This window comes from Dipodomys merriami, unplaced genomic scaffold (assembly GCF_024711535.1).
Source record: "Dipodomys merriami isolate MVZ:Mamm:240054 unplaced genomic scaffold, mDipMer1.0.p SCAF_699, whole genome shotgun sequence".
Lineage (NCBI taxonomy): Eukaryota > Metazoa > Chordata > Mammalia > Rodentia > Heteromyidae > Dipodomys > Dipodomys merriami.
Genome location: NW_027206289.1, coordinates 59444 through 83726, shown reverse-complemented (window position 1 = coordinate 83726; position 24283 = coordinate 59444). Strand labels below are relative to the sequence as shown.

Genomic DNA, 24283 nt, shown 5'->3' with positions numbered 1-24283 from the left:
TTATTTTTACATTTTTTCTATCTTTTGCTAGCATCCAAATTCCCTCCACACGACATCCCACACCCCACTCCTTTCTAAATCTCGATCTGGTTTCTCTTTCGGAAACATGTTTCAGTACAAAGCGCTTCCCTTCTGACACCACTGAAGAAAAATATGTGTCCATTGTGTGTGAGGCCTTATTGTGTCCAGATTACCATACTGACCGTTGGATAACCCATATTCCCCCCACCCCTTCCCAGTAACAAGCTGCCGGCTGAGAGAGCTCAGCGGCTCCACAGATTCTGTGCTGCATTAAAAAAAAAAAATCTCACCTCTCATACTCTCTGGGTTTTCTGAGAGAGAAAAAATAAATGGAAGAACCAAATCAAGATTTGGAAAGAAAAAAAAAAAAGGAAAATGAGGGTCATTCCTTCCCTACTCTCCAAAGTGCAGTGTTCTTTTTGCATGTGTATGTGTTGTTGTTGCTTTAAGGATTAAAAATTACAACATGTCTCTTTCCTTGTTCCTCAAGTAAATTGACTTTGAGATGGTATGCAATCAGGCAATTCATTTCATTTTGATTTTTTTTTCTCCCTGGGGCAACTTAAAAACCCCCAAACTGAAACAAGACTCAAACCATTTTTTTTCCTTTGTGCATGTATCTGTGTGTACATGAGTATATGTGTGTTTTTGTCCCTTCCTAATGCCAGCAGGCAGGGCTAATGTATGCAAAAGAATATGCAAATGCTTAATTGATTTTTTTCCTTAAATCTCTTGTCAGTAAAAGTAATGAATTGGTCTAAAATGATTTTAATAACCCGGACATGTCACCAGAAAATACTCAACCTTTTTTTCCTCCTGAAATTGCTTATAGTCTCAAAAAAAAAAAAGCAATCATAGAATGTTAATTTGCCCCCCTTTAAAATATTAAAGATGAATTTTTCTTGTTTGTTGGGAGACCATAGTCAAGGTCCTCTCGTGTATTTCCCCCGCCTTGCCTTGGCTTCCTTGGAATTCAATTTTCCTCAAATCTCGTTTAAAGTGGCTTTTTAAAAAGTGGCCGCATTTTAATATTGGTTAGACAGAGTGACCTGCATTTCACCTCGGGTGTTTGACTTGTTCCAATAGGTCACTGCCATGGGGTTATTGATGGGGAAACTCCATTGAAATTTGTCTCTTCGCAAATGGCCTTTAGATCTTCCAGCGAGTTCAATAACTAGTTATAATGTGGAAGGGGAAAAATGAAGGCCCTGGGCTAACGAATTTGATGTTTCATTTTTATGCTGGAGAAATTGTTAGTTAGAGGTTGGATTCCCCCACCCTCTTGGCTCATCCCAGCTTCAGTGATTTCTCTCCTCTACCCCCCCCCAATACACACACCCCATTCCTATCCAATCCTACTGGATTATATACTCTTTAAAATTTGGATTGAGATATCCCTTTCTCTCACTGATGCATTACTTTTTATTAATATTATTGTTTTTGGAAAATCTGACCTGTAGATTCAGGAAGCTTGTTCTGCTGGAGGTTTAAAACCTAAAGTTCCATGTTGGAAGGAGGACTTTTATAGGAGCCTAAATGTGATCTGAAAAGACTTAGAAATTAGTCTGTTCTAGGTTTATAGAGAGTTCCCTGGCCTGGTGTCCCCAAAATTGAGGAAAGTTTCTAGACTCTCTGAGGAGTTAATGAAGGACTTCAAAGTGTTCTTGGCCTCTTAAGCTCCCAGAGATTCATGGGATCAAATACCCAGGACCAAGGAAGAAGAGACTTGGAAAGGCTGAAGATAGAAGGAAAATTCCATGGAGTAGGCAAGAGAATCTGGATCCACTCTGGTGTCACAGAGTGTGTGAGGACAGGGTTGGGTAATAGCTTGAGGAAGGCTGCTCTTTCCTAAAGAGGAGGTTCTCTTCTCCTCCAAAGCGCAAAGACCAAAGAGCAGAATATGTTAATAAACTAAAGAGGGTAAGGGAGAACAGAAGCAGGAGAGAGGAGAGATGGTGATAAAATGTTATAAGGTTTCCCTTTTTTCTGGTGCTCTCAAAGAATGAGAAAGGAAGGGAAAGAAGGTCTTTATTTTATTCTTCCTACACATGGCCAAGTTAGGGAGCCCTTGGCTCCTCCAGAGAAGCCTCTGCGAGGAGACGAAAAATCTCCTCGCCCTTTGCAGCTCATTACCATTACTAACCTCAGTAATAAACAAGAATGCCTTTCTGCCATCACCAAACAGTTTCCCCCGTGAGCCTTATTTTCTTCTTCCAGGAATGGTTCTTTTTCCCTACCTAAAGGTGTTTGTTTGCTCGGCCTAAAGTTCCTCCTTTATAAGGCCATTGACCTCCCATCCTCTTGCAAGCCTCTGCCTGTAGAACGGGAATCATTCTAAGATAGCACCTGAATCTTGGGTTAGGGATGAAGGCCTAAGGAAATATTGAAGTGTGTGAAACTGGGATGCTATACATACACTCGCTCTGTTCCCTCACACCCAGAGGCATTCAGTGCTGGAATTTTCCCACAAACTTGTCTCACAGATGCGAGGCACTATTGAGATTTGGGGAACAATCTTCAAATACAACTGCGGATGCCAACCCCATAAAAGCCGGATTAGGGGTCATGGGTGGCTTCAGGATCCTGCTTGGGAAAGGAATACACACTACCCTTGCCAGACAAGCAGAGATCAATAGCGATCTGTAATAAACTTCCCGCAGCCCCAACGCGCTCCAGCGGCGGCAGATCTGATCTCCACGCCAGCCACCGCTCTCGCCCGACTTTGACCAGCACCTTGGTCACCTCTTCCGAATCCCAGACCCCCAGGCGCGGCGGGCGCTGGTCCCTTCCCGGTTTTAATTACTTGATTGATTTTCGCTTGGGCCTCTTCGGGACGCCTCAACCTCGGACTATTTAAATCTTTCGGCTCCTCTTTTGTATGTGCGAGTCCTCCTGACGGGTTGTAATTCAGAGAGTGTCTGTGGGCGGTGGGCGCGCGTCGGTTCTGCTTGGGTCGGGGTCCCGCGGCTGCTTCTCCCTACATTCCAACGAAATGGCCTTGTCATCGTTATTATTCAGTGAGGCCAGGTCTGCAGCCGCCCCAAGGCGCCGGACTCTGGTAGTTCTGTGGTCTTGCCCATTTGCCTTTCTTAATTATTTTGTGCTCCATTATTCCTGATTGAAAACAACGGCCACAAACCATCAAGCCGTCCCTGTGTGCGTGATCATTTCATGCCTGGCCTTAAAGCTGGGATTTCTGCGTTTTTGTGTTGTTGGGTGTTTTTTTTTTTCTTTCTTTCTTTCAAATTTCACCCGAAAAAGGTGTGGACGAAGATCGGAGGAAGCAGGCTCGGAGGGAGCCCCAGCCCCTGGAGCAAACACCTGGGCCGCGCGCAGACGGACGCGAAGCGCCAAGAGAAGCGAATTCGGCCACAACTTTCTGCGAGTAAGCGCCGCCAGTGGGGTCAAAGGGCTAGCAATCCTGGATGCGGGAGCCCTTTAACACTCAGTAGGCAATTTTCACCCTACACTTCCCCTTTCGCAGATCCAGCCCACCTTGCCCTGCCAGCCCCAGCGGGCACCCGGCCCGCCGGGTCATCTCCGGGGATGGGTGCGGGCATCTACATCCAGGAATAGACCCTCTGCTGCATCGCAAGGATCTGAAGGTGAGGCGAAGCAAGGGAAATGTTCATCTATGAGATTTTAATTTATGAGATTTAATTGGGAGAGAAAGTGGAAGACAAGACTGAAGAACAGGGACTCTCTTGGTCCCACCGTGGCTGACCTTTTTCCCTTTTCTCATCCGGAAGGGGAAACTCTTTTCCTCCCTAAACTGCTGGGTTTCCGCTTAATCTCTCATTTATTTACAGCTAATAAACACTTCTCTGTTGATTCTCCCGCGTCCTGTTCATTCTTTGATCCTTCCTAACGAAGTAGCAATGAGTTATTGGTAGCAATATTTTATGATTATATATATGTCCCACCTCGTGGAGAGGAGGGGGTTAGAATGCTGTCTTCACTGCAGAAGTTCAGCAAAGCTTGAAGTGGTCACAATCCTCTCCCTGTCCACTGTCCTTATAACACCCCAATTACTTCCCCCCTACAAAAAATAAAAAAACCCTTCCCCCCACAGCAATGTTGCCGGGTAAATAAGAGTCCGCCTGGCTGGCTATTAGGATTCTGGAGACGCTGGCATCTGTAGCGATCATTAGTCAAAGCCGCCAAAGCCAAAGGAGCCGAGGACTTGGACAGAAAAAATCTTGGAAATGATATAGAGGAGCCGAGAAGGCATCAATCCCGCCGATAAGAGCGGGCTGTGGGGAGCGAAGGCGGCAGGCTTAATTGGGCTCTGGGCACCATGAGCAATTGGAAAGGGGGTACCAATGGCTTGTACAGTCACCCTGGCATCATTTGGGCACCCTCCAGAAAACGGACAGTTAAGGCTTAAATACTCTTTTCTTTAAAATTTAAAAACCTGTTGTGGGGGGGGGGGAGTTGCACCAGGAGATTCTTGCTTTTGCTTATGGAGAGCTCCCATTTGTTTTTAAATGACTGCCTTGAGAGGTACTTGCAAGTTGAGGAGTTTAGATTGGGGGTCTCAGGCCACAGAGACAGCCTAGAGAAAGGATGGGATCTCTAGAGTAGGTTTTCAAGGACCAGATGACACTGTTGAACTAGAGGTGGAAGCAAGAGACTAAAATGGCCTGTTTTAATAGGCAGAGTATCTAAAAGATACTCTACCCCACCCGCACCAGGATATTTCTTTATAGAGAACAGAGAAAGAGGAAAGAGAGGGAAACAGAGATGCAGTAAGTTTGAGTCTTTCTGGAGGGAGATCTACGCCCTTAAACTCAGATATGTGCACTGCGCAATTCTATTTCAACATAGACTCTATTTCAACTAGTTGTTTAAGTTTACAGAAAAACTGTAATGACTATCAAGTTCTCTACATGTGTGGCTTTAATAAGTAGCTACTTTATGGGTTATATCCTTTGAATAAATGTAGATAAAAATTTCAAAATAGAGACTGAGCAGCACATGCATCATTCCTTCCAACTGAGGAGGAAACCCTCCAAATATTCATGGGGATGTTTAGAGAGAGCTATACCAATATATTCTAGCATATGTATACAACCATTATAGAAAGATTGGCAATATATACACAGGAATCTGACAGGGGACTGTTCTGTTCACTGTGGATCTATAAATCTAAAGATCTATAAATCTGCATGGAAATGGGGAGCAGAAAAGGGTGAGAAACACACATCCTGATATAGACAGAGAAAATGCATAAGTACATTTTCATGTATGTGATTATAGCTCTCCATGTATTTGCACAGTGTCTGTCCAGAGGAATAGGTGCTTATGGGTTTGTCGTGCCCCAGCCAGGACTTCTTGGCAAAACTGATGAGGATAAACTAGAGAGTCTTTGCAAGTACTGAGAACGTCCAGAGATTCTGTCATATATGGTCCCATTTTCTGAATATATGGATATTTCATAGACAATGGATATAAGCTCCTCTGGCTGGGCCTCTGAAAGTGTCCTGATCAGATGTAGACTAAACTCACGTTAGCCTCCTAGCTCAGGGGGAGGGACCTGTGAGGGTTGGGGTGTCTTTGCATGGTAAGGCTCATAATCATTGCAAAATGGAGTCATTGGGTTAAATATATATTTGGCTTGGAGACAGCTTGATAGAGATGAAAATGAGCACACACACACACACACACACACACACACACACACACACACACACACACACCTCTACATCTACCTTAATTACATGAAACCCAGTCAGAGCCTATGGTTTCCTCCATTCTACACACCTCAGTCCCATCTAGCTAGCTCTATTATACATCCAAAGTCCTTCCTTACTAAGAAGAGGCTGGGGCTTTGGGAAAAGGAGCACAGAGAGACAGCAGTCCTAGATTATAGGAGAATCCTTAGTAATTGTGGTATCTACTGTCAGACTATGAAACTATTAGCTTCCAAAGTTAGTGCCCTTGTGATTAAGGGTTTGAAGGACCACAGTCTCTATGGGCAAATGGAAACGAAAGGCTGCAAGATTTTTGCAGTGGGAACTTGGGAGGGTGAGGGAATTCCTACTGGCCCTTTTCTTATTGGAGGCAAATGACTGGGGGGGCTCTAAAGGTATTGTTATTTTTTCTCCTTTGGTTTCCCAAAGAAGGCATTAGGGAGGAGGCCTCAGGTGGGTTTGGGGAAGTGCAACCCAATCTAGTTGGTCAATTTAAGGGAGAGTGATTTACAAAGCAAAACCTCAGATGCCACTTCCTGAGAAGTCACCAGATCAAAACAGCCTCCTCTAGGTGTTTATGACCCCAGCTCTATTCCTAACAGGAAAAGTACCCTCAATAAAACCTTGGCAGCCCACGCCTCCATCTTCCACTGGGGGTGGGAAGAATGCAATCTGAAGTGAGGGACCTGACCCTTGCTACACACACACACACACACACACACACACACACACACACACACACACACACACACACACACACACACACACACACACACACACACACACATTTCTAACCAGACAGTTTACTGGCTTTGAGCAAAGAAGCCTCTGAGGGTTTTGGAATTTGAGCCTGGAAAAGCAGGAAAGGATTTTATCACACAAGAACCTAGTTTTTAGTTCCTGTGGCCCTCCAATCTGAGCCTCTGAGATTCACCAATAGCCTGGCTGACATCATCCATAGAGACTGTTATGGGGTTCAGGGGTTCACTAGAGAGGACAGAAGAAAGAAAACTCAACAGTTAATTGTCCAGGGCTTGATGGTTGAGGTGAGATCAGGAGGACAAATGGTTTCTAGCCTGGTATGATTGGAGGTAAGGTTTGAGATATTGGTTGAAGGCTGAGTTGCTCTGTTCAATCAAGGCTTCTCACCTCTATCAAACCATAATTGGGGCACATGCATGTATTTCTGTGTGCTCAGGTGTTCTGGTGTTTTGGGTCAGGGGTGGGAAACTAAGGATCTTTGGAGAGCTGCTCTGTCTCTTTGTGACTTATGATGCAATAGCAAAAGATCCCAGGGAACTAAGATCACATATTCTGCCCAGCCCATTGGAGGCTACAGATCATGATACTGCTAGATAGGTAGCCTCCTCCCTGTACCAGATTCTCAGCATGCCCAGAGCTTCTAATGGGATCTCTTATCATAGCTTCTAATGGGTTGTCATCAGAGACTGAGCAGGCCCTGGATATCTTAGTCTAACTTCCCTGAATCCCATATTGCAAGCACTTGTGTACACACACACACACACACACACACACACACACACACACACACACACACACACACACACACACACACTCTTCCATTTCAGCACTTCACTGATCCTAAAAACTGGGAGAGGAGATGAATCTTTGAGTCTTATGGCTCAAGGACAAAGAAATTTCAATCACTGTACTTTCTTGGCCAGATACTTCCTGGCAACTCCTTGGACTCTTAGGGCCAAGACAGACTTTTTTAAAAAGCCACACAGACACCATTACAAGGACCCAATACAACAAGTCAGGAGAGTAGGAAGGGATGTGCCTATCTTGGGCCTCTAACAGCCAATTCTTCTTATATTGAATCTTGAACACCCAAAGTCCTAGGTTGCCATCCTCATTCCATATTTTATTTCCTTTCCCTTTCTAAGACCATTAGAGACTCTAAAGCTATCCCAGAAGAGGCTCCACATGGCAGACCTTGTTTTGTCAGCAAAAGTGATGCCGAATTAAAGCCAATAACAAGGATGTTGCAGCATCTTTCTCCACCTGTCTCAAAACTAGCCTAAAGAAGTTACAGAGAGGAACAAAGAAAGACAACTTACTTGGACATTAAGGAAAGTTGAAACACTCTGAGAAATCTCTCTCTTGAGCCTGGGTAGACAGAGCCAATCTCTTTTTTTTTTCTCCTCATCTACCCTGAGATCTGGTAAGCCCCATGTGGGAAGTCCACAGTGAAGGTAAGAGTTGGTCTTAGATAAGGCTATAACACCCTCCACATGTAGAAAAAACAGATGTGTGCTTTAACTGTAACTCATAAATGAAAATGGAACAGTGGGTGTGAAGTTGGTGAGAAGTGGGGACTCAATGATTTCTGAGAAGATCCGCCTTCTTTCTGGTTGTTCATCCTAATCCTTCTCTTTGACCTATGGCATTGTTCCCAAAGCAGCCTAACCCAGAAGACAAACAGCAGAGGAGTGTTGACAAGGCCCAAGCTATTCTTCCTACACCTACATTCTACCCTTAATATCTCCAAAGGAGTGCTTAGAGGCCCAAGGAACACAGCCTAGCAAAACTCTTGCCCCTTAAGCTCAAGGGACACACGGAAATCAAGAGGAAAGGGGGGAAGCAGAGGAATCCAACCAGAAAACTAGCCCTGAACCAAGATGGGGGTGGGGAAAAGAATGCTTGTTTCTGACCTACCTGTGGACTCACTCAAGGCCTAGCCCAAGTGTTCATAAAATGTAAGTATTTCTGTCATACATGCACACTGTCTGTGCCATCAAAGGTTCTCATTCAGAAGTTTCTCACTCATTGCTGGTTCTAACCTGCCCCAAGTAAACACAGCATCAAAATACAAACATTTAGTGATTGTCTTGGCAGCTAATGGCCTAAACAACACAGAATCATCCCCTAGTCTGCACTCTGTGTGTGTGTGTGTGTGTGTGTGTGTGTGTGTGTGTGTGTGTGTGTGTGTGTGTGTGCTGGGAATGGGTCCAGAGCCTCAAGCATGCTAAGCACAACCTGTTACTGAGCTACACCCTCCAAGCCTTTTACTTTATTACACTGAAAGAAAGGAAAAGAAAAGAGCTTAAACAAAGACATTAACTGCTTAATATGGAGCCCCCCCCCATCTAGGTCTACTCATTTCTAGAACCTATCTCCTAACTGGCTCAAAGGTATTTGACAATCTTCAGGCACCAAACACAACTTTTAAAGACCAGTCTCTATCTTTTGCTCCCTTCCCTAACCATGCCTGAGGCAGTCTGACAAAGCTAATGGTTTCTGCAGCATTTCCTGAAAGGTAAGTGAAAAGAGGTCTTTTCTAATTATTCCACCTGCCCGCAGATCCGAAGGTAAATTATAAGGTGTATTCTCAGTCAGAATTTGAATTAAGGGCTGGAGTTCAGTTTCTATCCACGTTTGCTAGGTAGCATGGAGATTATATAAAGCCCAAAGAATTAGATAGGATCACACTGATAAATGTGAGAATGTTCCAGATGTCCTCAACAAGTTCAGATGCCTATAGAACTGAGATTGATATTCACTTAGAATCGTTAGAAACTGAAGACACAAGCTAAAGACTCCGCAAGAGCTCATCCAGGGGCAGAGGAACAGACTAGAATATACTCAGTTCCCATTCTGTCTTTTCTGCTCTTCTCCTAGCTGAGACGGGGCAGACCCAGAAACGAGAAGGGGTGATTAGAGGGGAGGAGGGAAAGGAAAGAGCGAGACAGACTCAAGCATTCTTCTGATTGGTTGTTGGAAGCCATGTGACCCTGCCTAACCCATTTCTGATTGGTTGCTTGACCTCTTCTAAGGTTAAAGACCTAGGAACAAAATTAAAAGCTTTGTGGGTTGGCTCGGCCACCTTGGTACCTGGTTGGTTACCCATCCCCCTCATCTCAAATTATGGTGAGGAAAAAGAATAGAGGAAACACGGATTTCAACCCCCTTTTGTGTTTTTACCTTCCAGGTGAAACCTGGGAAAAAAAGCTGTATTTAAAAACAAAACAAAACGAAAATTCCTGACCTGATCAAAGCAAATAGTTTAGGGCAAAGGAGGATCTATTGTTACAAAAAGAATGGAATGGTATTTAAGTGAAACTTTTGAACCCAAAGACTGGAAAGGAGGGTGAAGAAGTATTGAAGCAATGTAAAAATCTGTAAAACATAGAAATACCCCTCATACAGAGAGAAAGGAAACGAATTGGGACTGAGATTGCGCTGGGGTCAAAGAGTGCAGTGCACTCTTGCCTGGGAATGGGGCTTTGGCTGGGGTTAATTTCTTCCTTAAAGACCATCGGACTGTGGTAGTGCCCTAGGGAGGCCAGAAGGAGGGGAAGAGTCAAATTATAGACCAAGGAAAGCTCCCATCTTGAGTCTGAAATTTTCCACAAACCCTTAAAAAAAATCACAAACTAGTAGAGAGAGTGGAGGAGAGTGAGTAAGAAAGAGGGGAAATCCTGAGAGTTAACTTCCTGAATGAGCTCTTGAAGAGAATCCTCTGGGAAAAGAATCCTCCAGAATCCATTTGCTGACAAATAAAGGGGTAGGGGTGGGGGTTTAGAGGCCCCCCTTTTTTTGCTGGAAGACCCAGGTACTGAAAGAAGGCACAGGAGGGTCCTCCATGTTGGGTGTCTAGAGCAAAGTCGGAGCTTGGCTTGAACTCCCTCTGTTTTGGGGCCTCTGTCTTCACAGAATCTGTGTTGGCTATTTACCCTTCCCTGAGTTTCCCTCCTCCCTAATCACTTGGACTACCTGGGTGGTGTTAATACTATTTCCTTTTTACTCCCCAATAGTACCTCTCCACAAAACCTGTGCCCAGATTTCTCCCCTACACACAGACACACAGACACACAGACACACACACACACACACACACACACACACACACACACTCAGAGCTTTTGGGAAGATTTTCCCCTCTGTTCACCTCCACTTTCTCCTGAGATCTGCAGGTCTTTAGCCCTGCGAAAGAAAGAAAGAAAGAAAGAAAGAAAGAAAGAAAGAAAGAAAGAAAGAAAGAAAGAAAGAAAGAAAGAAAGAAAGAAAGAAAGAAAGAAAGAAAGAAAGAAAGAAAGAAAGAAAGAAAGAAGAAAGAAAGGAAGGAAGGAAGGAAGGAAGGAAGGAGAAAAAAACCCTCTGTGTTCACAGGCACATAGAAAAACCTGAGTTCACACGTTGTCATTTCCCTGGCTTAGCTCCCAGCATTGCACTGGGAGGGGGTGCACACTCACAGGTGTGGAGGACACACGTGCCTTCCATGTCTACTGCCTCTTCTCCTTTCTAGAAACCTGAAGGGAGTCTCTCTTGAAGATTGGTCCTAGTGTACAGTGCCCAGATCAGGGCCCCTGCTAGCTCCATCTTCTGGGCTAGGAGCTTCCCAGCTCCACAGACATTGTCTCCTCCCCACCACCACATCCAACACACATCCCCTCCCCTGACACACACTCTCAGAGATATCTCCAGGCCTCATGGCCTTATTTTTACCTGAACAAAATCCCAGAAACTAGAATTAGGGGACATAGCCCCAGGCAGACTAAGATCCGACTTGGGAGGCTGGGACAGCTGCCCACCTCAGCCTGGTGGCGAGGCAGGGGAATATATTTTGGAGCCAGTCCAGGCAGCAGGCAGGGGGCTTAGAAGGAGCCTTCTGAAGGAAAGCTCAGAGCCTTCCTTCCCTGCCTTTCTTCCCAGCTTCCCATTTTGTCTGGACTCTGGGCAACTGGCCAAAGGCTGAACTGGCCCCTCCCTGGAATAGTGGACCCTAGAGGCCCTTTGTGCTTGTATTTAGAGTTTACACATTCTACAAACACCCAACACCCATGTTGGTGTCACTGGCTTTCTTCCCAAATGAGAGAGAGGCAGGGAGAGCTTATAAAACTGTAAAGAACCAAGGCCACCTTCTACCCCAATTAACTTGCAGGCCGAGGGAATGAGGGGTGGAGAAGGGAGACCTGGTTTGGAGAGACTAGCTCCCCATTTTTCCTACTTGCCAGCGGCTTCCTCTCTTTTCCCAACCCAGCCTGAGGAAGCCTGGCCAGGCCTTTTCTCCCGCACTCTTAATGACTGGAAATAGCCTTATTTCTGGTATGGAGAGGAGGGAGTTAGGTAAATAAGAGAAAGGGTCTGAGACACAGAGAGCGAGGAGAGAGAGAATTAACTTACAGATTTCGCCTGGGATTCATTTGCGAAGATGTAACCTCTTTCACCATCATCCCCAGCGCCGTAATCCCCTCTAACTGCCAGGCCCTCTGTCCTAGCATTAAACCTCACCAGCAGCTGCGTGGCTGGACAGTTAAGATTATATATGATGTAAATATATTGTGGGTTTGTCAGCTCTCCCTACACCATAAAACTTGGTTTAATGACATCACGTGGTCCCCCAAGAGCCACTCATGGGCTTGCCTTCGGGCCATTCACATAAATAACCTCCAAAAGTTTCAAACTCTTAAATTCACATGGAAGCTGTGCCTATTTCTCTAATGCTCAGTTACACTAAAAAGCCCTCATGCTGCTCCTTTGCCCCACCCCCACCCCCTTGCAGGGTCGGGAGGGGGGGAGAGGGTGGATCCTTATTTATTTATTTACTTACTTATTTCCATAAGGACCTGTCGCCTTCGAGGTCGTGTTGATATTTTTTTTCTTCCTATTTTTTTTTTCCTCCTCTCTCCTCTAATTGCTCAGAGTGGGCCGTGTCCCCTCTTCCCACTCCCCCGGGAAGGTAAGTCACGCTTCTTCCCCCTTCTTTCTTGCTGCCAGCATGGGTGGGTTCCAGGGTAAAGTAGAGAAACTGGCTCCAGGGGCGGCTCCTTTTGAGAGCCAGAAGCCCCTCCACTTAACTCCCCAGAGCAATGGCAAGCCCTGGTCCTTGGAGATCGCTTCAGGAAGCTGCCTAGACCTTCCATTACCCCCAGAAGCTTCTGTTCAGGGCAAAAGCAAGGGTCTGGGCCTTACCTTCCCCAACACAGGAGAGAAGGTCGGAGGCCTCTGGCTGGGTTACCGCTGCCAGCATGGGCAGCAACACTAAAGCTGAGGCTCGGGCCTGCAGACTGACAGACAGGAGGGAGGAGAGTAGGCAGGCCCCGCAGCAGAGCGGGGCAGGCATGTGGCTCCCCAAGCCTGGCCAAGCTGAGTCAGTCCTTCTTTCCTTCTACTCCTCCAGGGAAGGAGAGGCCCAGGCCCTGCTGAGAGGAAGCAGTCAGTGGATGCATGCACGCATGCACTGCACGCGTGTATAGCAGGGGCTGATGCACCTTGCTGGATGGGTCAGACCAACATTGAAGCCCCTGGGCTCTCCCTGCTGCTTGTTCCCTGGGGAGGAAGCACACAGACTCCACAGCTTGGGAGGTTGGAGTGGGTGAGTGCGGGTGACATAGTCTCCTCTTTACTTAACTGTTACCCATCAGAGACGCCATTGCTTCTTCATGCTTCACTGCTCCCCCAATAGTTTTACTCGGCATGGAGAAAAAAATTAAAATAACTCCCTGAAGAAAATTACACATTTTATTTCGGGGGGGGGGGGAGGAAGGGAGGGAGGGAGGGAGGGAGGGAGGGAGGGCGGGAGAGAGAAAAGAGAGAGAGGAAAAGAAGGAGCTGGAACTGGATTGTCCCTGTGGTACACATGTTGAGTAGAGATGTTGCACGCACCCTAACTTGTCCTGAGTGCAGTGTGAGAGTGGGGAAGGGAAGAAGTCATGGGAGCATCAGTAAATACTTGGTCAGACCTCCTATGTGCTAAATATGGGGTGAGGAAAGGCTCACCCATCTTCTAAAAAAATTAAAAAGCTGGATAGCTTAGGCAGTGGGATACAGCAAAACCATTCCTCACAATAAATCCAAGGAGCATCAGCATTAATAATCATAAATACTGTCCCTGCCCCTCTCCAGAGTCACTCTGTTCCTTTTCCCTCTTAGCTGCTAGGCCAGCTCCCAGTCTAGCTCCCAAACACTGACTCCACCAATGTGGGGGGCCTAGGCTTGACTCCAGGAAATCACTCCATTGTGAGAGGCGGGAGAGGAAATGCTGTAAAGTTTTATGGACCCTTCCCACATTTGTTTCTCCTGTAAAGTACTTCCTCTCCCGGCTCATCCCAGGAGACCGGATAGGAGCAGGAGCAGAGTGTAGGCCTAAGCCAGCCTCAGGCACCACCTGAATTAGCTGTCCTTCCCCCTCCCTGTAAGGCCACTCTCCTCCTCCATACAAAATCTCAGAGACTGAGATAAATGATAGCAAACAGACAGGACTCCAGCCCTGGACTAACCAGCTCGTAACTTAGTTAATTGTCCTGCATCACCTTACACTCTCGAACGCAGGTTAAACAGTCTGAAGATTTTCTACCAGGCAGGTGCACACTGCAACTGAACTGCATTTCCAGAATCCTTCTTTCCCAGCTTTCATAAGAAAGCTGAAGTACACCTTCGCCAACTCCCCCAGCACCTCTTGACCAAGCAGGGCATCCTTAGATTGAAAGGGTCACCCTCCTATGTCCAGTAAGGCCCCCCCCAGAGACCAATTAGCCCCAGACAGGACCTTCAGAAGCCTGAAGGGCCTGACTCTGAGCACAGCACGGCGGAGCCACTGGTCCCTACTTATTAGCTCTGGCATAGAGTAGGATCTACTGCTAGTGTAGAAGCTTTACATTCAGTCAGCAAATGCGAGAATCAAGTGCCCAGGCCCGAATGCCTTAGATAGCTATAGCATGGGAAAATCTGTGCAGGAGGCCCAGGTGCTCTTCTTTCCCTCTCAAAGGCCCTTTTTAGAGCTAAGAAATCAGGAAAAGAACTAATTTTCACTGCCTAAAGAAGTACCTCGATTTTTTAAAAAAAAGAAGTCTTAGAGGCCAGGCGTGGTCTTCTCCTACAACCTCATTTCCCACTTAGACACCTTTTACCACGATACGTGCCCTGAACAGACAGGAGCCACTGCATCTTTTAGTCCTGTTCTCTCTTTTATTTGATATGACAAAATATAGTTTCAGGAAAGACTAGGAGTCAATAAATAGTTGGGCAACAGCAATAGGTCAGGAGGGCAAGAAAGTCATGGCAGGAAATATGGGATAGCAAGGAGCCTTGAGAACTATTTGCTGGGGGTCCAATGGCAGGAAACCCCAATAGTTGAACTAGCTAGTAGGCTGGGGCTCAGAACCTGAGAGGGCATGCAGCAGGCATTGACTGGGGGGGTTCCCTGGGCTTTTTGGGGGGGGGGTGAGAAGGTTAAGACAGCATAGGGAAGCTCCTGGGCCTTAGGCCCACATCTACTCACCTCCCCCTTTCGTATGCAAATTCTTAATAGGTGAAGGACTTTAGTTACTGTAAGTACCCCCCAAATCAGGCCATAGACTCTGCCAGGTACAACCACTCTCTCACCAGGTTGCAGCTGCCCTGTCCGCCTAGCCAGAAACAAAGGAGAGGGTGAGGTCGGGGTGAAGGGCCTGTGACTGACCAGACCCACCTTTACTCTGGCCCCGGCAGAGCAGGGTTAGGTGCCAGAGTAGGCGGATGAGGCTGAGGTTCGTTTGGTACCAGCCTACAGTGCCCTGCAGACCTCTGGGCAAGTCCTGCAACACATGCCCTGGGCCCCCTCCTCCAGTGCCCAGTGGAGTGGATGGGAAATGGACAGTTCGGGCAGCCCCGTGGGAACCCTGGGTCAGTGGGGATACGGAATGCCAAGGGGGGAAAATTTGCTTTTTTGTCTTTGAGGCCCAGGAGCCAAGGCTCCAGCCTTCACCTCCAAAATACAGAAAGGAAAATCGAAAAGGAAAGGCGCAGGGAGCAAAAGCCGACTTGGGGGTTTAGGGGTTGGGGGTTCTCTCTGCGGGCGGGCCTTCCTTCCCGCGGCCTCAAAGAGCCTCTTTGCTTTTCATTTTGGAATCTTTCTTCCACTTCATCCTGCGGTTCTGGAACCAGATCTTGATCTGTCTCTCGTTGAGACACAGGTTGTTGGCGATCTCTATACGCCTGCGGCGAGTGAGGTAGCGGTTAAAGTGGAATTCTTTCTCGAGTTCCAGAGTCTGGTAGCGCGTGTAACTGGTTCGGGAACGCTTGCCGTCCGTCTCTGGAACAGAAATCCCCCCCCCCCAAACACACACAATGCCAGGAAGGGGGGTGAAGAGCGTGCAGCACCCCCAACATCCCACCCCGGGCTCCAGTGCCTCCCATCCGCCCCGCAGCCGGGAGGGAAAGGAAGCCAGAGTCACAGGACAGGCCCAGAGGGCCGCAGGCAAGCGGGGCCCACCCAGCCTAGCCCCGCGAGAGGCGCCTCCGCCTAGGCAGGAAACTTTCCACCGCAGCCTTCACTCAGCAAGCCGGAGGGGGGGGCTGAGTGGGGGTGGGGGGAAGAGGGAGACCCAGGCTCGGACCGAACAATAAGCACCCTCGAGATCCGAGCACCGGGGACCCCCCTCCCGCCCCTCCCTGAGTCGCAGGAATCCTCCGGAGCTCGGAGCACCGGCCGAGCCGGCTCCGCAGGGGAGGGAGGGAGGGTACCGCGGGGGGGAATCCCCGTTCGGAGCCCCTCTGTCCTCACCCTTCAGATCCCTCTATTTTTTTAACTCCCTCCCTCGCTCTCTCTCTATCTCCCCCCCAAAAAAATTGAATATTGCCTTTTATACACGTTTTGTTCCTATGATCCAATTATGTCGTCGTAAATTTGGGCGCACACAGCCTCTAAGCCTTTTAGTGGACAGTTTTACGAGCCATTGATGCCTGGATCGTAAAATTTATGGCCGCAGGTTTTTTTTTCTTTATTTGCCCCGCATGGCCTATAAAACCCAGGCGGACCCGAGCGCGCAAAATGAAGTCCTAAAGTTTACCGTGGCTCATGTGCAGTTTGGTCATCCACGGGTAAATCTGTGGCGGGGCCGGTGGCTGGCTCAGTCCGGCGGGCTGCCCTGTCTGCGCCTGTTCCTCTTTGATCTCCCCACTGCTCTTAGCTCGCTCCTCCAGCGCTGGGCGAGCCGCCTTCTGACTGTACATCCCGGGGTTCAGAGGAGCCGCTTCGTCTCTGCCCAGAGCGTGTCCCGGAGCGGCTGCGGCGCTGCAGGCGGGGCGGTCGGGGTGAGCCCGGGGGTTGGCAGCCATGTCTACCCCGTGGAGAGAGTTGGAAGGCGCAGGCGGTGGGAAAGTGATGCTTAAGTCCAATCCGCCGTAGCAGTACCTGGATGCCTGCACCTCTGAGGCCGATCCATAGTTCCCACAAGTTTGCATGTTATAGGCAGGGATATTGGGGCTCTGCTTATAGAATGAATTGGCTACGTAGGAGCTCATGGCGGGGAGGGCCCAAAAAAAATTTCTGCACCCTTTTTGATTAAGGGTGATTTGTGACTCTTTGAAGTTGAGGGGGTTTTTTTGTTCTCCAAAGTGCACAATTTATAGGTGGAGATATCTCTTTCTTTATCCTATGCGCTCTTCCCAAATAAGGGAGCCTTAAATAGAGTCACGTGACTTGAGCGGCCACTCATAAATTTGGCTTGATGACCTCCGGGAGGTTAGTGATGGAAGCCGGCGAAACGCATCTTGATATGTTGGCAAAGCCCAACCAAGGGGGAGAGGGAGTGAGAGAAAAAGAGAGGGAAGGGGGAGGGAAAAAAAAAATGGTTCTTGGAATTGGGGGGTAGCCGGGATAACGAGTCCACAGCGACACCTGGTGCTTACTTGAAGGAATTGCATTCTGATGCTGCGGTTCGCCTTCAGGCTGCTGGATTTTTCTGTCCTGTAGAGAAACTGATTGTTGCTGAAACAAACCCTTGAGTTGGCTTTTCTAATGCTATTTAAATTGGGGGGGGGGAAGAGGAGACAAGGCCCTATTTCGGATGCACTGAAGTACTTTTGGTAGTGGTCCTGTCCTCCCTGCCTTCAGAGCCTTTCAAACTTCAAAAGGCGACCAAGGATAGGGAATTAAGGTAGGGTGTCTCCTCCCCAGGCCTGAGAACCAAGGAGGCTTATCTCTGGTTCTCCAAACCAAAGGACAAGGTCTCTTGGCTGGGAAGTCTCAAGGACCCACGTGGGAGGAGGTGTCTATCCACGTGGGAGAGTGGACTTCAACTTCTGGAGAGGCGGACAGGATGACCAAGGAAATGGACTGAACTAGACTGGAAGGACAGAACTTGGGTGGACAGAACTAGACAGGGAAGTCATGACGTGAAGAATGCTGGGGACTTTCTAGGATGTGTTTGGAGATGAGGAGCCAAGTGGAGCTGCCAGCCCCTGACTTAAATGACAATGGGGCAAGTGTGTGTGTGTGGTGTGTGTGTGTGTGTGTGTGTGTGTGTGTGTGTGTGTGTGTGTGTGTGTGTGTGTGTGTGTGTGTGTAGAACTAGGCACAATGGGCTGGAGGATTCCTCTATAGCCCTGTGTGTGTGTGTGTGTGTGTGTGTGTGTGTGTGTGTGTGATCCTCACATGGAATAGATGCCAGATATTTGAGATTCAAGATAGATGCTACCTGAGGGCAAAATATTGTGAATAATGCAGAGGAAAAGCTCTGTTTATGTCCTTTGGGTGGAAGAGGCCTATGGATTAGGCTTTCTAGGAACCAAAAGCCAAAAAAGCCCACAGGAAAGCAATTTTGCAAGCATAGAGATGGGCCAGTGGGTAGGCTAGGATCTAGGACAATCCCTGCAGTTCTGGGCCAGGGTCTCTACAACTCTTAAGGCTTCTTTTCCTAGTTCCAAATTTTACACTTTCCTGCTTGCTTCTCCCCAGGAAATCACTGCCTCTGCCAGGAGAAGCCCCCCTCCTTGCTGATGGAAGTACTGGAGGGGGCAATGGTGGCGCTCTGAGAGTCTGGAAAACTCTGGTGGAATTTTTTTTTTTTTTTTTTTTTTTTGCCTCACTTAGGGAGATCCCTCATTACTTGTCCCTTAGGTCCACTCAGGTTTCTCTGGAGGAACTCGAGATAGAGAAAAAGCTAGAAGTGAGAACTGGTCAGAGTCCTGCTGAACCCTTCATCCAAAAGATTTGGGGGGGTGGGGAGGAAGGAATCAGACTGGCTGGGGTTGTAAGGAAAGAAGAAGGAATTTCGTCTTGGCCACGTTAGGAGTCCCAGCGCAGGCGAGAGATCAGTTTCCAGGCTTTCTTTTTCGAGATGTCCTTGAATCGCTCAATCCCTGCGGAAGGACGGCGGTCTTCTGCGTCCCTCCGCTCTCCGTCTCTGCCACGTTTCGCAACAGCCGGCCTGAAGCTGGCTGGGGACTCGCCGGTCTGGCTGAGCGTCCCCCTCCCCTCACCCCTGGGAGTGGGCAGGGGGGGTACTTCTGGTGCCTCGTTGGTGCTGCTTTCCTGGTCATTTGGGGCTCAGGGTTCAGAAGCTGAGGACTCCAGGCGATCACAGGCAGGAAGAAAAGGCCTGCGTGTGGCTTGGAGCACAACTCGACTAAACCGGGTTCCACCCCCCACCCCCCTACCCCCCGCCCCGTCCCCAACGAAAACCTAAGAGGCTTGTTTTTTGGCCCCGGGGTGTGCTTGACTTGCTGTTAGGCACCCCAAGAGAGACCGCCCAGCCCCCTAGAGCGACCCCAAGGCCCAGCTCGGTTCCAGGGAAAGGCGACCCCAAGGCCCAGCTCGGTTCCAGGGAAAGGCGAGCGCACAGTACTGAGGATCGCAGGCGGCGGGCAGACGCGAGAGCACTTGGAGCCTTGCTCCAGGCCGGCGGGGGAACGAAGGAACAGAAATGCAGATATAAACTTTTAAAAATAATATCAATTTTATTAAATATTCGAGAACGGATCCAGAGATCGGATTTATACAGGAGGGTAACACGAATGGACTTATTCATTTATTTTCTTCTACTGGCTAAACAAACGTCATTCACCTTTTTTTTCTCCTTTTTTTTGGTAGTTTTTCCCTCTTTTTTTTTTTCCTTTTTTTAAAATGAGATTGGAACACTGACGGTGCTAAACATAAATATAAATACAGAGACCACAAATACAGCTAAAAATATTCACACAGAAACGGTCACAGTTTGTAATATGCCATAATGACCCCCAGGAATCTTTTAAATACAATTTGCCTGGGCTGGGCATTTGCTGGGGTAAAGGGGGGGCCCCGGATAGAGGTTATAGCGGAGGCCCTGGGGGGTGACTGTGGGGCCAAGGCAGCCCCCTTCTTGGGCCTCCTGCCTTCCCTGGCAAACCAGGCCAGGCCCTGAGGCCCCAGAATGGAGGCCCAGGCCCAGAAGCCGGCTTCTCTGGGCACGGATGAAGTGGGGGGCAGGGGAAGGCATCCAGGGAGTATGGAGGGGGGGTACAAGTCCTCCATTTGAAGGGAAATCTGTGGAGTCTGAAGTGAGGTTCAGGGACTGGGCCCCCAAGGCCTGGGTTGGGGAAAGGGCCTGCGGACAAGCCAAGCCCGGGAAGAAAAAAAAAAAAGAAAGAAAACACGAGCTAGCAAGGGAGCTAGGAGAAGGCGCAAGAAGAGTTGTACAGGGAAGGGAAGGGAGGGGGTCCAGGGCTGATTTTTCAGGTCCATGTCTGACTCCTTACTTTTGTTTCAGGGAGTCGAAACATATCATTTGTGCCAGTGATAAATACAGAGTGTGTGGAGGGGGGAGAGTTGGGGTGATCAAGGGAGAAGGAGGGAAGGGGGTGGCACTTGGTCACTCTTTCTGCTTCTCCTCTTCTGTCTCTTCCCGCTTTTCCTCCTTCCCGCCCAGGCTGTCAGCCGCAGCCCCTCCGCCGCCCCCCGAGAGCGTGGACGTGAGATTAGATTCTTTTTTCCACTTCATCCGGCGGTTCTGGAACCAGATTTTGATCTGTCGTTCGGTCAGGCAGAGCGCGTTGGCGATCTCGATGCGCCGGCGCCGCGTTAGGTAGCGATTGAAGTGAAATTCCTTCTCCAGTTCCAGAGTCTGGTACCGCGAGTAGATCTGGCGGCCGCGCCTCCGGTCCGCTCCGTAACCGACCCCTAGAGATCCGGGCACAAAACACACTCAAAGCAATCAGCAAGGCGCCGTGCGCTCACCGTTTAGCCTAGCAGAAAAAGTCCTGACTCTGACTCTCTCTCTCTCTCTCTCTCTCTCTTTCTCTCTCTCTCTCTCTCTCTCTCTCTCTCTCTCTCTCTCTCTCTCTCTCTCTCTCTCTCTCTCTCTCTCTCTCTCTCAACTTGGCCAACAGCTCCTGAGCCCCCTCCGGGGGGCTCTAGCCTGCTCCCTTTTGCTCTGCCCCACCCCCACTGGGGGTACAGCCAGAACCCCACTTCATGCAGCGCTCCCATAGGGTGGGATATGTGTGTCCCAAAGAAAGATGGGGAGGTGGGGCGGGGCAAAAAAAAAAAAAAAACCCTCAGGCAGCGAGCTGACAATCTAAAAGGTGAATTTTTTTTGAAAAAAATCTCCAATACTGGGGATAAGGGCTCCCCATTTCTCTAAGGATGGGGCTTTCCCCCACTTTACCAGGCACCCTAGTTCTTTGGAAAGTTCTCCCCCACTTCTCTGCCTTCTCTCTCTCTCTCTCCCTCCCCTCCCTTCTCTTCAGCCTAACTCGACTTTGGGGGGCTCCTCTGCCCTGTGCCCCCTCCCCTCAGCCCCTGCCCTGTTCCTGCCCCCTCAGCTCGTCTTGGAGCCCTCCAATCCGTCAGGGGCCGAGGGGGCCAGGCCCCTGTGAGCCAGCGCGGGAGGCGAGCAGAGGGGGCAGAAGCGGGGGCCCTGTCTCGGCAACGGAGGAGACGAGAGCGTGATTGTTTTTATGGGGCCATAAAAAACTCTCTCCGCCCGTTCTTCTAGGGAAGCCGGTCATAAAGCCAGTTCAGTTTATTTAATTTATATCTTGGAGCTGTAAAACTCACCACTGTGCGAATTCATTCGCTGCATCCAGGGGTAAATCTGGATACTGGCTTTCTGGTCCTGGGGCGCAGTCCTGCCCTGCTCAGAACTAAAATCCTGAGCGATTGAGGTCTGTGTGTTATGTCCTAAGGTGTTTTGTCTGCAGTTTGAAAGCATGTCTTTCTCCTGGTAAAAGGAATTAGATCCATAGTCATACGGCCCCCGGCTGGAACTGAATACGACATTCTCCTGTGGCGAATAAAAGGGAGTCGAGTAGATCCGGTTCTGGGCAACGGCTGCTCCATAGGTCGAGAAATGCCTCACTGGATCATAGGCGGTGGAATTGAGGGCGACGTTGGGAAGGACTTCCTGGCCCCCGGCGAGGTGGCAGGATAAGGAAGGGTTAGTGAAGTAGGAATTCATCCCTTTGCCTTTACCTGGTCGGGCTATGATTTCTTTAATATTTATTTCTGTCTCCAGTTTGTAGTCGGAACTAGATGGTTATAGGGACGGCTCCAATCCAGGACAGACAAAATGACAAAGTCAGCTGACCCCCTTCCAGCCAATCGCAAGCCAGATGTCAAGAAGGGGGAAAAAAATCGCTTCTGCTTCTGTTGATTCCCTAGTTGAGACTAAGTGTGTATGCTTTGAAAGTAAGACTTGGATTTCTTTTTAAAATATATATACATATATATATAAGGGAACTGGCTTGGGGGGAGGGTGAAGGAGGGTACATATCCAAGAGCAGGGCTTTGGACTCCAGGGAAAGGACAGATGTACTTTAAAGAAATCGCTCAGCCCCAGCTAACTTTGCTGTGCTGTGGCCAGGGCCAGAGAATTTTCTGTATTTTCCATTTTATTCCATTTGTTAAAATATCTGCCCCTATTCTAAAATTACATCCTGACTTCTTCATGAAAGGAACCCTTTCCCAATTCAAGGGGGTGCTCACAATTCTACAGGACATCCTTGCTTGAAGAAGGAAGTGAGTCCCTGCCACTAGACTAGCATATTTCTCCCCCAATCACTAAAAAAAAAAAAGTCAAAAGGAAAAAGAAAATTAATAAAGCATGGTGCCCAGAGGGAGAAAAGCAGGGCTGAAGAACCTTGGGTGTAGAAGGGATGTGGAAGCAACTGGGTCTAAAGGTTGAGGGTGAGATTTCAGGGTACAGTGGCAAAGCTGAAGTGGGCAGGAGACACATGCATGTTGTCGTCTCTGCCTTCTAGCCTCTTTCTGCCTTCTCCTCATGCCCACCCCCCTTTGGGGGAAACATAACAACTTTTACCTAAAAGGGAAAATGTACAAAAATAAAATAGGTAAGGGAGAAAAAGAGGGAGAGAGAAAGAGAGAGAGAGAGAAGAAAGAACACTGAGGCTTTCTAGAGACATCAACTCCTGTTTATGTTGGTGAGAATTTATGATTTGGAGCTAGCCAGGGCCAGTGGGGTAATTCATGTAGGTTCCAGGCAGAAAGAGAAAACTGGTGGTATTCTGGTGGACAGTTAGCTCTAGCAGGCTCAAGCCCCTGTACAGGTCAGAAGCCCCCAGCCCCTCTGGATTCACTGCCCTGCCAGGGGAGGCGCCCCTGAACCTGAGTTCTCAGGCTTGAAGACTCAAGCAATGGGTTGTTGGGGAGCTCTTTGCCCAAGTGTCAGTCATCTTTGGACTCTGAGCAGCCCCTACCCTACACACACTCTCCCCTCCCCATCCTATGACTGGAAAAAAAGAGAGAGAAAGGGACTGTTAGGGAAAGGCAGCTATATGGAAGCTTTAGAGGGAGCTGCAGTGAACTGAAACAGAGGAAGGTGTGCAGATGGGGATTTTTCTCCTGATTCATCCAAACTTAATTTGATGTCGCAACATACACTAAAAATGCTTTGAGTTGACAAAGGGGTGCAGTGGGGGTGTGTGTGGAGAACAGTGAAAGCTCATATTCCCCCACACACAACACACACACTATTTGGGGGGGGGGAGACTGGCTATAACAAGAACCCGGATGTCGCCAGATTTTATGATCTTTTCCTTCTGTGTAACAAAGCGGAGTAATCAATGGGTAGCAATAAAGCCATAAACGGGACTACGCTGGGAAAAAACTCGTTTATTCATCTTCTGTAACGTTAAGGTTTCCCTGGAGTGTCGCTAGGGGGGAAAATAAAGTTTCCAACCCAAAAGCAGACAGTGTGTAGGAGCTGGTGCAGACAACGTGTTAGTTAACACATGAACCTCGTTAGGGGCTGAAGCGTCTTCCTGCCAGACAACTGTGTTGGCTTTTAAAAATCCAGCCCCCATCCTTCAGACAGGAGGGAAATTGGTTGGTATTTTAAAAGGAAGAGGGAAAGATCCCTATAATTATAAAGGTTCCTCCTTTAGGACTATTCATCCCAAAGAGATAAAGGTGAAAGAACAGAGCAATGTGCTTCCATCAAGAAAGAAATGTTAAGAATAATTTCATTCTAGGGACACATGACAGGTACAAATATAGACACCAATGTGAGTTCCTTTCTGCTCTCAATCCAGCTGTCCTCCGATTCATGGCATGTCTGGGCAGAGGTTTCCAACAGCTGGCTGGGGCTCCAGTCCCCTTGGAGGGCAAGAAGGTAGGGAGAGAGATAACAAGGGTGAGGAAGTAGCCTGGGGCTGAGGTAGGGAACAAGTCAGTGCACCCCTGGACACAAGTAGCCTCTTTCAAAGTTCCCAGCCTCCTTTTTGCCCCTGAGGGTAGCGATGTAACAAGCAGGGGAAGCCGGAAGAAAGAGGAACTTCTCCCCCTATTTCAGAGCAAGATTGCTGGAGGGATAAATCATGTCAGTGATATTTCCTTCGAGATATAAAAT

At 48.4% G+C, this 24283-nt stretch overlaps 2 protein-coding genes across 2 annotated transcripts; both read right to left on the bottom strand.

The window, feature by feature from the left end:
* Positions 1 to 13262: 13262 nt before the first annotated feature.
* Hoxc5 (homeobox C5) lies at positions 13263 to 19062 on the bottom strand. Its single transcript, XM_070006132.1, has 2 exons — positions 16508 to 19062; positions 13263 to 15750 (listed from the first exon to the last, which is right to left on the bottom strand). Exons 1-2 carry the CDS (start codon positions 16959 to 16961, stop codon positions 15536 to 15538), a joined length of 669 nt encoding a protein of 222 aa, XP_069862233.1. The 5' UTR covers positions 16962 to 19062; the 3' UTR covers positions 13263 to 15535.
* A 310-nt stretch (positions 19063 to 19372) lies between these two features.
* Hoxc6 (homeobox C6) lies at positions 19373 to 23375 on the bottom strand. Its single transcript, XM_070006136.1, has 2 exons — positions 21475 to 23375; positions 19373 to 20595 (listed from the first exon to the last, which is right to left on the bottom strand). Exons 1-2 carry the CDS (start codon positions 21872 to 21874, stop codon positions 20288 to 20290), a joined length of 708 nt encoding a protein of 235 aa, XP_069862237.1. The 5' UTR covers positions 21875 to 23375; the 3' UTR covers positions 19373 to 20287.
* Between the last annotated feature and the right edge of the window lie 908 nt (positions 23376 to 24283).

Coding starts and splice junctions, on each gene's coding strand:
- Hoxc5 (XM_070006132.1), bottom strand. CDS start 16,961: ATGAGCTCCTACGTAGCCAATTCATTCTATAAGCAGAGCCCCAATATC. Junction 15,751..16,507: donor CAAACTGCACATGAGCCACG/GTAAACTTTAGG, acceptor TTTCTGTTCCAG/AGACGGACGGCAAGCGTTCC.
- Hoxc6 (XM_070006136.1), bottom strand. CDS start 21,874: ATGAATTCCTACTTCACTAACCCTTCCTTATCCTGCCACCTCGCCGGG. Junction 20,596..21,474: donor GCGAATGAATTCGCACAGTG/GTGAGTTTTACA, acceptor CCGGATCTCTAG/GGGTCGGTTACGGAGCGGAC.